The sequence below is a fragment of the Python bivittatus genome, unplaced genomic scaffold (genome assembly GCF_059951505.1).
Source record: "Python bivittatus isolate LINGU-HERP-01145 unplaced genomic scaffold, Pbiv_v1 ctg000440_np1212, whole genome shotgun sequence".
Lineage (NCBI taxonomy): Eukaryota > Metazoa > Chordata > Lepidosauria > Squamata > Pythonidae > Python > Python bivittatus.
In genome coordinates this window covers 8,993,309-9,007,487 of record NW_028277063.1, presented here as the reverse complement: position 1 = coordinate 9,007,487, position 14,179 = coordinate 8,993,309, and the positions used below count along the sequence as shown (strand labels likewise).

The following is a 14,179-nucleotide window of genomic DNA, read 5'->3' as shown; positions in this document are numbered from 1 at the left end:
AAATGAACTAACTCACACTATGTTTTCTTTTGAATATCCCAGCTGCACATTCTGTAATGTGCTGGAAATGCTAATGTTTCCATGAAGACTACCATGAAAATGGGAAATACCACCTGATGAATCAATTCAGCAAAAATAATATTTTCACCATATGTACCTATTCTTGACTAGTTATTCTCTGTTAACCTAGTATACATATTTTATATGATTTATGTTCTATCTCTCTGTTGAGAAACCTTCCCATCTGGACATGAAGTACAGTCATAGCAGCAAAATGGATTCCCATCTTTCTTTTTCTTCTGGTAACCAGGATGGCAAATGTCATTGCAGAGAGAAATGGGCATCACCTATTCAATAATTAAGAAGACTTAGACTAAGTGCTAAATACAATTTTAAATTATTTGGTTACAGTGAAATTACATGTGTGTTCTACATTAGGTTAAAATGCTATTCTCACAACAATTTCTGTCAATTAAGAAGAGAAAATATTTTTCACATCAGCCACCACATGAAATGAGCATGAAACTGAGCAAACAGGGAGGCAGTGAAGGACAGGAAGGCCTGGCGCAATACGGTTCATGGGGTCACGAAGAGTCGGACACGACTTAACGAGTAAACAACAACCACATGAAAATACATATGAGAAACTTGTTATTATTTATTTATTTGTTTGTTTGTTCATTCAATTTATATGGCTGCCCAGTCACCTAGCCTGCTTTCACGGCTAAGGGAGGCCTAGAACTCACAGTCTCTGATTTCTAGTCCAGCATCTTAACCACTACACCAAACTGGCTCTCTAATAACATGGCTTTGGTGTATAATGACATCCATCTTGGAAATAAAGCCACTTGGCATTCCATCTCTTAGTTTCTTTTGTTGCATCCTGTCTGGCATTAGGTGGGATGGATTTAATCGCTTTTTCCTGACCCATGCATGAGAGTGAAAAAAAGACTAACAAAAATTAAACGTAATTCTAAAGGTTTTTTTTTTTTTTTTGCTGTATAGAAATGGCAAGCTATGGAGAATACTTGGGGGGGGGGGAAGTAAATAGAAGATGGAAGCCTTATCACCACTATAATTACAATTGCAACCATCACCATTACCAGTGATGATGGGTGATGCTATGAAATTGTCATAAGTTGCTATGTGACAATGGCCTATAACTATGCAGTTATCATTGGTAATCATACTGTAAAGGTGCTCAGGGTGAGGCATTTTGCAAATTATGGCTGGCATGAAGTTTGCCAGGAGCAGAACTTAACCAACATATTTAACATGTCACGTTAAATTAATTATCAGTTGAAAACACTGGAAATTTTCTACTTCCGTAGCTACAGTGAACTAGAAAAATACTAGAAAAAAATGTAAATGGAAGAACTGATGAAGTGAAAAACTTCTAGCGACTTTGCTTTATTCTCAGATCTCTACTTTAAATGCAAATTCTCATTTCCCTGTTGAACCGGTCTTGCTCGTCTTACAAACACCTATGCCAGATTCCAATGTTCAAAAACATTTGAACCAAATGTAATTAACATGTTTTCCATAGCAATTTTGCAGAAACATCATTCACTGATTAGCAGTTATCTCCTCCTGTATTTATCAGATGACCATGATTAATTCAGTTCTTGTCAAAATCCCTGTGGAGCTCTAATATTGTCTAATATTTAGCATACTAAAGCAGACAGAGAAATCTTCTGTAAATATCCCTTGCATTATTCTGAGTTATAAATATTATTCTATACCTGCCAGGTAGGGCTCCATCTCATCAAATTACCTTCTGTTAAGAGTAATCCGTTCTTTAAGACAATTTAATATATTCAGGCATTATCAGTAATGCCTATCCAGGCAAATGTTGGAATATTTGCAAATAACATGATAATTCTAGTGTTTCTGTCTCATATACTGTGCAAAGCAAATGCAGAGAGCTGCACTGTTAGTGAACCGATTCCTATTCTGCACAAGTATTATCAGCCAGGTGATTTCATCATTGGTGGTATTATTCCTCAGATCCTTAGGCCATATAATCCAATAGACTTCAGTGACCATCCCCATCATGCAATGATTGATGAGCTAATGTAAGTAATTAGAATTTTTTCCCATCATATATCCTGTTTAATATAATCTCCTCTGGATATACCAGGATTATGAGGAATCATATATTTGCTGAACGTTTTCTCCTCATTCCATAGTGTGCTTATTCAGAATTAAGAGGCTATTATAGCTCTTCTGGACTATAGTTCAAATTTAATATAAAAACACAATGTCATATTACTAGTAAACAACTTCAAGAATTTAGAGCTTTTTCTTATCCTGGAACTGAAGACCTAATTTATAGGAAAATTTATTCCAGCATGATAATGGATATGACTCTGTGAAGTCACTATCAATAATATAATGTTTACACATGTGTTTTTTCCCCCTTATATTCTGCACTATTTTATAGATTAATTTTTTCTATAATCCATTTGAAATGTTGTCATTCTAATAGAGACCTTTATCAAATTATTCCTTCTATGTAAACATTTTGTTGACCTCATTATCTTGCTTCTGTTGCAGTCCACACTCTGTCTCTGTTGCATAGGGAGACATGGTATGACATTGTTTATGAAGATTCTCAGTCATCCAGGTGGAATTGTCTGGAGGTTGAGTCATGGCAACTGACTTTTATTTTTGGGTTAGAGACGTTTGGGCAAGTAGCGAAACATCTCTAACTCAAAAAGAAAAGCAGTCCAGTTGCCATGACTCAACTTCCAGACATGGTGTGACATTATCTTCTTTCATGATCATAGTCCCTTTACAGCCAACTCATAATACAGTAAGACTAAATATGTTATACATGGAAGCAAAATCTTTATTATTATTTATGTACACTACCTATTGAATCCCATACTTTTCCTTTCCTAAAAAAAACCCACAAAACCTCTTTTGGCAGGGTCATCCTTCAAGAGTCCCAGTAATACTCTGTAATTACAATTGTTTGCTGCAAAAGGTAGATTTCATTTTCATACTTTTAAGCCATCACTTGGTCATTTATTTTATTTTTAATTGTTGGTTAGAATAAGGACTTTTAGAAGTGAGCTCTTGATTGGTCTCAAGTGGTATTGTTTAACCCCATTGAAATGTTGGATAGGAATGGGCATTCTTACTGTCTGAGGAGTAATTTTAGTACCTGCACTTAATTCGGCAACATATATGTACAATATTTTGTCAAATTGCTTTATCTATTAAATCTTTACCAATAAAAAGCTTTCAGTATGGGATGTAGTTGGTGAGTCCTTTACTGGAATAAATTGAACTTCTCATTATATTGCCGTCTTGGACAAGGTTAGTTCTTACAAAGCAGTTTTTTAAATGTGTAGAAATTAAAGCTGAATTTGATTTACTTCAGCACGTTTCTGAGCAGTTTATTTAACTTTAGCATATATTATTTGGACTCTTTATCCCAATGCCATTGCTACTATATCTTGGAAGTACATACTGTAGCTCCTAAACTGGTAACTTGTTTATATGAAAAGTCAAGATAAATAAGTGAAACCAATATTATTTATACAACTTTTCTTGTAAAAAGCTGAAATGTCCTGTTCTTGAAAAACATAGACAACACATTTTAAAAATAGTAAAAGTATTCTCTTTGGATTTTAAATGTAGTTAATGCAACAGAAAATGTTATTTCATATATTTTTAATACTGCTAAGAATGTTCTATAAAGACTAGTTATGATTGCCTTTCTCTTGGTGATGGAGTTCAGGAGTTGGAAGATAATGCTTTTGGCTTGTTCTAGTATTTTGTATCTAGTATTTTGGCCTGAAATTCATAGCAGTGTCAACCTGACTCTTCAGCAATGACTGCTTGTCAAAGATGCATATGTTACCCTTGGATGTATTATCAATATTTAGAATTAATCAAGAACTGTACATACTTTACACATGGCAGGTAGCCAAAATATTTCTTATGCAATGTAAATAATAATAATAATAATAATAATAATAATAGGAGCAACTATAACCATAAAGGCAGGCAAAATTGTTGAAGATGATGGAATACAGCTTGACAATGAAGATTGGAAAAAGGCAGTAGCAGCAGAAGAAGGCTACAAATATTTGGGAATTTTGGAAGCTTCTGATTTATTAGAGAACCAAGTCAAAGAAAGCACTTCTGCCAAATATATTAAACAAGTTCGAAAAATCTTGAAATCAAGGCTAAATGGTGGAAACATCATCAAAGCAATCAATATCTGGGCAGTTGTTTTATGTATAATTTTGCCAAGAGCCAAAGGGGGCAGAGGACTACTACAGGTGAAACAAACTGTGGAGGAAGAAAAACACGGCTTGAATGACTATATTAAGAAAGTGAAGAAGAAGTGAGGGAAGTCAATCAAGGAAAGCTTTTGAAAACAACAAAGGTAAAGTCTGAGTATAGAAAAGACACAATTGAAAACCAATTTGTTAACTGGAAGAACAAGCCAATGCATGGTCAGTACTTGAAGGATATAGAAGGAAAAGCTGATAAAAATCTCACACGGAGCTGGTTAAAATCAGGAGTGTTAAAGAAAGAAATTGAAGTCTTTATTTTAGCAGTTCAAGAGCACGTTTTGCCAATTAATTGCCTGAAAGCAAAAATTCATCATGTAACAAATAGCAGTAAATGTCACCTTTGTAGTAAAAGGATGAAATAACTGACCATTTCATCAGTGGCTGCAGAAAAATTTCACAAACTGACTATAAGCAGCATCATGACCAAGTTGCCAAAATTATTGGAAACTTTTCCAGAGGCTTGGATTTGAATGTAGCAAGAACCACTGGGAAGTTGAGAAGGTTTTGGAAAATGAGGGGTTAATGGGATTTATGGGACTTTAGAATCCAAACAGGCAACTTATTCATAACATGCCTGATATAGCAGTCATTGAAAAGAAGAAAGTCTGGGTCATTGATATTGCTCTACCAGGTGCTGCTAGGATTGAGGAAAAGCAATCTGAAAACATTTACAAAGTACCAGGACTTGCAGATCGAAGTTGAATGCTTGTGGAAAAAGAAATCACTGTTATACCAATCATGACTGGAGCCCTTGGAGCAATACCTAAAGGACTCCCTCGATATCTGGAAATGTTGAATTTATCAGACACAAACAACCTAATTTTACCAAAAAATTAAAAAAAAAAATACTCTGCTTGGAACTGCCTATATCCTCAGACACTACCTTAATAATTCTTAGGGCCTTGACTAGGACTTGACTTACTAAGTTTTCACCAGTCTTTGACTGTGAATCTAATTGTAGATTACCTTTAACAACAAAAACAACAACAATGCAATGTAATACAATGCAACAAATCCACATTTGAATTGCAACAGTGGATTGCTGTTCTATGCTATTTGCTCAATAGTTCTCTTTCTTACCTGTCTGTCAAAAGGGCTCCAACTTCTCTTGCATCCTTTTGCCCATAATATACGTTTTCAGGCATGTTTCTTTTTCTTGTATATTATTTATGGTATTTATACCATGCATTGTCAATGAAGACTCTATGCTTTGTTAATATTTGTGTAACACTGAATTCTGATTATGTATCTTTTTGGGGTTGCTGTTATTATTTTGGTTTTATTAATACTAAAAGGATTCTTTTATTCCTACTACTATACTACTGATAACTCTATAAAAAGTACTTTTAAGAATTCAGCTATATAATACAGGAAATATAAATATTATTTTTGACATGATAGAATTTCTAAACACACTTTTAGAAGTGTGTTTTTCTTTTAGCTGTCTCTTTTGTCATTTTTTTTCTAAATACATGGAGGGGGGGCGGACAGTGAGTTTGCTCAGATTGAAATGACTTGCTTAGCTTTGTCTGCTGGTGGAAATGCTACCTCCAGTATTCACCTTGCTCTCTTTTCCTGAATTTTCTATTTCTGAATTAGCCTATTTAATTTAAAACATTTTTAGAACAATGGTTAGCGCTAAAGAGATATTGTGTAGAATGAAAATTTTCTATTGGGGCAACAGAATAAGTATATTTTGCTCTTTTGTTGTCATTTGCTAAAAAATGGAAACAAGATAATTCTACCAAATTGTCTCCTTTATCTGCATCCTTTGGTGTTACACTTCAGAATTATAACGCCTATTCTAAGTACTTGCAAGGGCCATATTCTAAAAACTTTCGCTTTTGGAAAAAATATTATTTATATATTTATTAAATTTATATGCTGCCCATCTCCCCCAGAGGGTGACTCTGAGCGGCTCACAATTAGAGTAAAACCCCCAAACAGTTAAAAATATAAATATCCCCATTAATTTAGTTAAAAAGTCAAACAATATATTCTGATATGCAGAATAATCTGGTAGCTAGGAATGCAGGAAAAATCTTCTCCTTAATCCCAATTTAAGACAACAAAAGCAAATAGCTGAAGAGTGCTTTGTAATTTTATTGAACTGTGACCTCAGGGTGTTCTCAATAGGAGAAGACAAAGGTTTTCAAGGAAGTAAGCAATTTAACATATCTCCTGCCTGCCTTATTAGGAAAACAACAACAACGACAACGACAACAACGATTCATTTAGTGTCAGAAATACTTTACCCTTGATCATAATAGTTATCTTTACCTTGCTTCTTTCTCCGGGAATTGTACAAGACATCGGTTTGAACAAAGACAGCTTGTTTCTTTAATTCTGTACAGACACTACTCCTTACTAGTTATCCCCTTCCCTGCCAGTACTTTGTTTTATGCATTTTGTCCACCACTGTAATGGCTTCTAGCTTATTCTTCTGTACATCCTTTGGTTTATCCATCCATAGTTACAACACCTATTCTAAGTCTGCATTTTACTGAAGGCTATATTCTGAAAACCACTGCTTTTGACCAGAGCAAGCCCAACCCAACCCACTATGCAGGATTTCCATGTGACATGATGTATCTCTGTTATTTGCAGTGTACTGACTAAAAATTACCAGCAAACTCTGGCCTTGATATTTGCTGTAAACGAGATAAATGAAAACCAACAGATTTTACCTAATTTCACATTAGGCTTCAACATTTATGATAGTTATTATGAAGCGAAATGGACCTACCACAGTGCAATGGAACTTCTCTCCACACAGAAAAGATTTACTCCCAACTACAGGTGTGACATCCAGAATAATCTGGTAGCTATCATTGAAGGGATTGATATTGATATCTCACTTCCTATAGCAACAATGTTGAGTATCTACAAGGTTCCACAGGTGGGTTGGATGTTTGTCATGATTTCTTTTATCTTTCTAGATTGAATGATTTGGAGTCAAAAAAGTGTGTACTTGAGATAAATAGGCAGCTTAATTGGTTTCCTAAATAATATTTTAAAAAAGAATTATATTAGTTCATTCCCCAGATCTTAGAGGAGATTCATTCTTAGCTGCAGGAATATGTTCCTAGGAGTCAGAAGCTCTAGGTTCTGATCAACTGGGCTCTTGTTTATAATATTTCTATTTCTCGGCCATTGCTCAAAAATAAAGTGCTTTTGTTTCTACCTTTTATTGTGTGTCTTCAGGAGAAATCACATAACGCTGTAGTCCTTTCTTCAACTATTCTAGTAATGCACAAATGGAGTGAGATTAAGTTATTCACACACTTCTCTTCAGCAAAGCTTAAAAAGGAGATTTATTTTCAGGTCAAATTCTCAGTTTCCCAATGTCTAAGATGTATATCCCACATATCTCAATATAAAAGGAACATTTTATTTGTAACATTTGGGGGGGGGAGGGGGACTGGAGAAATGCTGTTTTGAAAAATATACTGTTAAATATAGCTTATTCTTTTATTTCTTTGCAAAATATCACAACATGGCTGTTGTCTCTGACAATTCTCCTTCTGATTGTTTTAACTGACCCCCTTTTCAATTAACTTCTTTTTCCTCTCCTTCATTTGAGTTCTTTAATGAGGGCTAGGTATAACAGACTGTTTCTCAGAAGGAAGTTACCTCCTTCCTGGCTAACCAAACTATGGCTATACAAGTTTTGTCACAAATGCTAGAGAATTGCTTCAGTTTTATGAATATGCTGTAACTTTTTAGTGCAATGCAGCAATGCAATCATGAAAGCTGCATTATGAATAACAAGGCTACTGAGATCTGAATGCAATTATTTGTCAGTATACATTTTTCCTTGATATCAGAGTATAAAATTATCTCAGCAGTTGATCAACAATTAAACAAAAGTTCTACCTGAATGAATACCTTTCTCTTCAAGTGCATTCATGTTATTCAGAAAGAATAATACACTATCCTAATGTGTTAGTCCATAATAAATGCAACCATGTAAGAAGCTAGTACTATGTAAGGTCTAGACAGAGCCAACCAAAGATTTAAAAACCGAAGCAAAAACTTTCATGATCTGAGCGCAGCCACCAAGAAGTTTCCTCATCCCAACTAATTACTTTCACCAGAAGAAAAAGGCCTGTCCACTAGATCAGTGTTTTTCAACCTCAGCAACTTTCAGATGTATGGACTTAGACTCCCAGAATTCCCCAGCATCCTCATTCTAGATAATATTCATTATTTCCATTAAGTTCCTAATATTCAAACATTACTTTTCTTCTTATTTTCTGGTTGAATACAAGTTCAAAGAAATTAGAGAGGAATACTAGCATGTACCAGTGTTCACACCTTCATTAAAATCAGATGAATGATTGAAGAGAGCTAGTATGAGAGGTAAATTTAATCTGTTGCTGTTGATGGACGATCTTAATCAAATCCTAAAATGGACACACTGTAAATTAGCAAATATATATTCTAAACCCACGTTTCTCTTTTTTTCTTCCTTCCCCCTCCTCATCCTCAATATATTCTATTGTTGTATAGTTCACATATGGCTCTACTGCAGTGAGGAATAATCAAAGAGAATCACTCCCTTTCTTTCGGATGGTTCCAAATGAAATTTTGCAGTATAAGGGTATTGTCCAGTTACTTCTGCATTTCAAATGGATGTGGGTTGGAATCCTGGCAATAAATGATGACAATGGAGATAGGTTTGTGCAGAGAATACTTGCAGGATTTCCCGTGAATGGTATCTGCTTTGCTTTCATAGAGAGAATCAATATTCCTTTCCTTGATGATTATATTACTTCAGTTGGTGAAATGATTGGAATTGTTGATAAAATTAAGAAGAGCAAAACCAATGTGCTAGTTCTCTATGGAGAAACTCGATCAATGATATATTGGAGATGGATGTTTCAACTATTTGACATAAAAGGTGTGGTGTGGATTATGTCAGCTCAGACTGATCTCTTTTCCTTTTCTTATCAAAGGGATTGGGACATCCAAGTCATCAATGGAGCACTATCTTTCACTGTTAAGTCATGCAAGTTTCCAGGGTTCCAACATTTTTGGCAAAGCAGAAAACCGTCCAACTCAAAAGGAGACAATTTTCTCCTGGCATTTTGGGAACAAGCATTTAGCTGTAAATTTTCAAATCCCCATACAACTGGGGGCATTTGCACAGGAGAAGAGAAGCTTGAGGACCTTCCTGGGACAGTTTCTGAAATGTTCATGATGGGACATAGTTACAGCATCTACAATGCTGGTTATGCTATGGCTCATGTACTCCATGGGCTGCAGAAATCCAAATCCAGATATGGTTCAATGGCAATTGAACAAAGATGGAAGCTTCAAGATCAACCATGGCAGGTGACTGCCTGATAAATGAGGTTGGGTGAATGCAAGAGTAGAATTCAATCAGTGCAAAAGCCACATGAGGTCTCTATTTCAGATTGCAATCTGGTACACATTTACCTGGTACCTTTGGAACCATTAGAAAATGTTTACAAATAGGTATAGCACTTTTTCTACTGAAGAGAACACCATGTAATAGTATTGCCAGGTTTAATTTCAGTGCCTATGACAGACTTTCAAATAATGTCATCTCTATATTTCAGGATCCTGAAAAGGACATATTTTATAAAATAGTTCTTGGTTATCAGTCCATAAACAATAAGACAAAAAACATTGATCTTAGTGACTAAAGCAGAGTACATTAATTGTGCTCCACATTGGAGACTGGGCTTGATAGTCAAAAAGGGCTCTTCTATTCTACGATTCAATAAATAACATAGCAGATTTCCCTTTTCCTTTAAGTTTCATCATTTGCTCAGAAGTTTCTCATTCAACAACAGTGCTGGAGACAAAATTTCATTTGATCACAATGGAGAATTAATAGTTGGATTTGACATTATCAATTGGATCACATTTTCAAATCAATCATTTCTTAAAGTGAAGGTTGGAAAAATGAATCCCAGGTCTACATCAGAACAAGAGTTCAGCATTAATTGCCATGCAATCACTTGGCATGACACTTTCAACCAGGTAGGTCATGATAATATCCAATTTTAACACTGAGAAGAGGTGCAGAAATTACTGCTTTTTATACTGTAACTATAGCAGTTAAAAGTCCGGTAACGTGACACATTCCAGAGGAATTGCAACTTCTATAATTTTGTCTTATATTTTTAACGTGAAACATTTTCTAGCTGTACATTTTTTAAAAAAGAATCATTTGGACAGGTTGCAAAGCATTTGACATATAAAAGAGAATAAGAACTAGAAAATATATAACACCATAAAATATCTAAAAGTAATACTCTAATATTATATGGGCATTTAAAATTTCACAACTTAACTATCAAATTTTAAAATGCCTTAAAAAAAATAATGCAGTCATTTGGTTTTAGAAAAATAGCAATTTTAACTTAGCATAGTCTCTTGTCCTTAGCCGCATGGGAATAGTGGGATTCAAAAAGTCCAGAATATCTGGAGGAGAGGAACCAGATTGTTTATTTCTGCTCTGGTAATCATCTAATAGTAGGTTAACTTCAAAATAAGTGAAATAATTTTCCCCAAATTGGATCAACTCCTGTTCAAGCCATAAACAATTCTGTTATTCAGTTTGATGCTCTGTGGCATCACACAGTTTGGATGGCTAGTTCTGGAATAAAAAGAGCAAACAAAACAAAGCAGAAAGTATACAGTTAGGGTGAAGAAACAAAATTGCTGTACTATTTGGGTGAACATGATTAGCACAGAGTAATATAACTTGGCTATTCCCCATTTTTTCTCTACCACTCTTTTGGTTTCCTCAACCAAAAACCATCCCTTTGACTGAATATATTTCATAATCTTGTACTAAATACTTATTGTAATTTATATGATGTTACAGATAGAAATCTGTCCTGAAGCAACTCCCTCTTCCAAAATTCATCCCTTAAAGGTTAATAGTCTAGAACTGGAGAAAGAAGTAGGAATTCCATCTACCCACGGAGAAAGGGAACCTGAAGGATGAGTTTTGGAGATGAAGAGTAGTTTCAGGGACAAGGCTGGATTAGAAGACCCAATGGGCTAGTTTAGGTCATACATTTCCCATCCTTATGTGCTGTAGTGGTTAACCTGTTAGACTAGGATCTGGGATATCCATGTTCAAGTCCACCCCTTGAAATTTAATAGGTGATTTAGGGCCAGTGATGATATCTCACACCAACATACCTTAGAGGGTTGCTGCAGGAAAAATAGAGATGGGAGTATAACAATCACCACTTTGAACCCTTGGAGGAAAGGCAGATATAAATGTACCAAGTAAATATAGGATTCAGGGATCACCGTTCTATATAAATTATTTCATATGATTATTAGTAGATGAGCTGCAAAAGCACCTCTTCCCAAGCCAACACTGGAGAATATTCAATATTCTTGTATTTCATTTCTATAGACATTGCCCCTCTCAGTTTGCAATAACAATTGTCAAATGGGTTATAGCAGAAAGAGTATTGAAGGAAAGCCATTTTGCTGCTATGATTGCAATCGATGTCCTGAAGGGAAGATTTCCAACAGGAAAGGTATGGCACTTATATTCTTATGCTGAATGAAGATAAAATCATGTTTATAGTGGACTAGAAGTTAAAAATAATTGCTTCACAGAACCTACTTAAATTAAATTTAAGATTTTTTTTTTTCATCCCAGAAGAACCACAGCAGTATAAAACTCAGCCAGAAGTGATGTCTGGTGGCCACATTGTTATTCTAGGAAATGCTGTGAGCGAAGTATAATTTCTAAAGGGGTAGCCTATCTTTCCAAATGTTTAGATACTGTAAAAACATTGTTACACAGCAGAATAGCTATTTAACAAAAGTTAGTGTCAGAGAGAGACGTAAGGCTTTGCTAGTAAGTTGGTAGGTCCAGAGGTCAAATGACAGATTTATCTGAAGCCAACTTCAGGTTACAAATAAGAAAGAGAAGATAGCAAAGATCCAAATGCAGTCAACAAATAATAATTATTGTCAGGCAGACAAGCTTTAAGATGCAAGGATAACCAGTCACATAGGCTCATGCAAAGTGGATATTACTTCCAGCAGTGGGCTACTCTCACTCACTAGGCAAAATATCTCAGGCTAGTGTAAGGATACCAGACCTGGGTTGAAAAAATCTGGATGATCATTAGATAGCAGCATCAAGATTTAGAGAACTCTCATTCTAACTGTAGGGGTCATCTGAATTTTGATTTTGATCTAGGTACATACAAGGAAGGAAGGAAGGAAGGAAGGAAGGAAGGAAGGAAGGAAGGAAGGAAGGAAGGAAGGAAGTTAGTTTTCTTTGAAGAGCCATCCTCATATGAGAACATGAAAAAAGCCTCCATATGTTCTGAGAATATGTTGTATTTTAAATGTTAAAAACAGAAAATGGAAGAATTCCAGGCTGCTTCATATAGCAACTTAAATAAATCCAAGCCATCCTGCTCCACAGTCCATTACACCAGAGCTTTTTATAGCTTTTTAAAAATCTATAAAATGATTCACCTTAATGGGTATCAACCTCCCAAAGCAAGAAATTAGACTTCGTGGACATTGCTTGATCTTTACTCCCCAGAGGGGAGGAAAGGGAAAGTAAGTTTGAAGATAAATGGTTTACTAAGTAGGTTTGAAATATTGTATTCTTTAATTTACACAGTATGAATAATCCCAGATGGTGGTGCCATATAAACTAATTATATTCTATCTTTTTCAGACATGGATTATTGTTTTAAGTGCCAAGAAGACAAATATGCAAACAAAGAGCAGTATTTATGTCTTCCCAAAGTCAGTACTTTTCTATCTTATGAAGACCCTTTGGGAATGAGTTTAGTTTTGTCTGTTACTGTTTTTGCTGTCATCACAGCTCTGGTGCTTGGAATTTTTATGAAGTATCACAATACACCTATTGTCAAAGCCAACAACCGAGATCTCACCTATACTCTCCTCATCTCCATCCTTCTTTGCTTTCTTTGTGCTTTGCTGTTTATTGGCCAACCCACAAAAGTAACATGTCCCCTACGACAAATGGGTTTTGGAATCATATTCTCAGTGGCAGTTTCTTGCATGTTAGCAAAAACCATCACAGTGGTTCTAGCTTTCATGACCACCAAGCCAGGAAGCAACCTGAGGAAATGGATGGGGAAAAGACTGGGAAGTTCCATTGTTCTTTCCTGCTCCTTGATTCAAACAGGCATTTGTACCTTATGGACTGTAATCTCTCCCCCCTTCCCAGATGTTGACATGCAGTCAATGGCTGAATATATGATACTGGAGTGCAATGAAGGCTCCTTGATTATGTTCTATTGTGTCCTAGGCTATATGGGTTTCCTAGCCATTGTAAGTTTCACTGTGGCTTTCTTTGCCAGAAACTTACCAGATACTTTCAATGAAGCCAAATTTATCACTTTTAGCATGTTGGTTTTTTGTAGTGTATGGTTATCCTTTATTCCAGCTTACCTAAGTTCCAAGGGGAAATACATAGTGGCTGTGGAGGTCTTCTCAATCTTAGCCTCTAGTGTTGGATTGTTGGGTTGTATCTTTTTCCCCAAATGCTTCATAATTTTACTGAGACCTCAATTAAATAACAAAGAACAGCTAGTAAGAAGAATAACATAATTTGAATGTGTCTGTACCTTTTATAACTGTGATTTGTGTTAGGGTTATATGGATTGATTCTGATCCAGTTTCAATTGTTAATTCAATCTCAGTTGATAATTATTTGTTAAATTTATTTGACACTTCTGTTTGAATTCCTTAACTGGGGCAAGTCAATTATTATTATTTTTTAGTCTGAGGAACCCTATTCAAAGAGCTGATTTTCCAGTTCAGTTCAGAAAGTCAGTTTGATTAAAATAATTTTGAATTAAATCTAAGAAGTA

The 14,179-nt window shown here is 35.2% G+C and overlaps 2 protein-coding genes across 2 annotated transcripts; both read left to right on the top strand.

The window, feature by feature from the left end:
• The first annotated feature begins 1,833 nt into the window (after window positions 1-1,833).
• Window positions 1,834-9,662, top strand: LOC148215784 (vomeronasal type-2 receptor 26-like). Its single transcript, XM_088142498.1, has 3 exons — window positions 1,834-2,075; window positions 6,921-7,212; window positions 8,826-9,662. The coding sequence occupies exons 1-3, from the start codon at window positions 1,834-1,836 to the stop codon at window positions 9,660-9,662; spliced, it is 1,371 nt and encodes a 456-aa protein (XP_087998624.1).
• A 444-nt stretch (window positions 9,663-10,106) lies between these two features.
• Window positions 10,107-13,916, top strand: LOC103065623 (vomeronasal type-2 receptor 26-like). The gene is made up of 3 exons (XM_015891125.2): window positions 10,107-10,325; window positions 11,722-11,848; window positions 13,015-13,916. Exons 1-3 carry the CDS (start codon window positions 10,248-10,250, stop codon window positions 13,914-13,916), a joined length of 1,107 nt encoding a protein of 368 aa, XP_015746611.2. The 5' UTR covers window positions 10,107-10,247.
• Window positions 13,917-14,179: the final 263 nt, after the last annotated feature.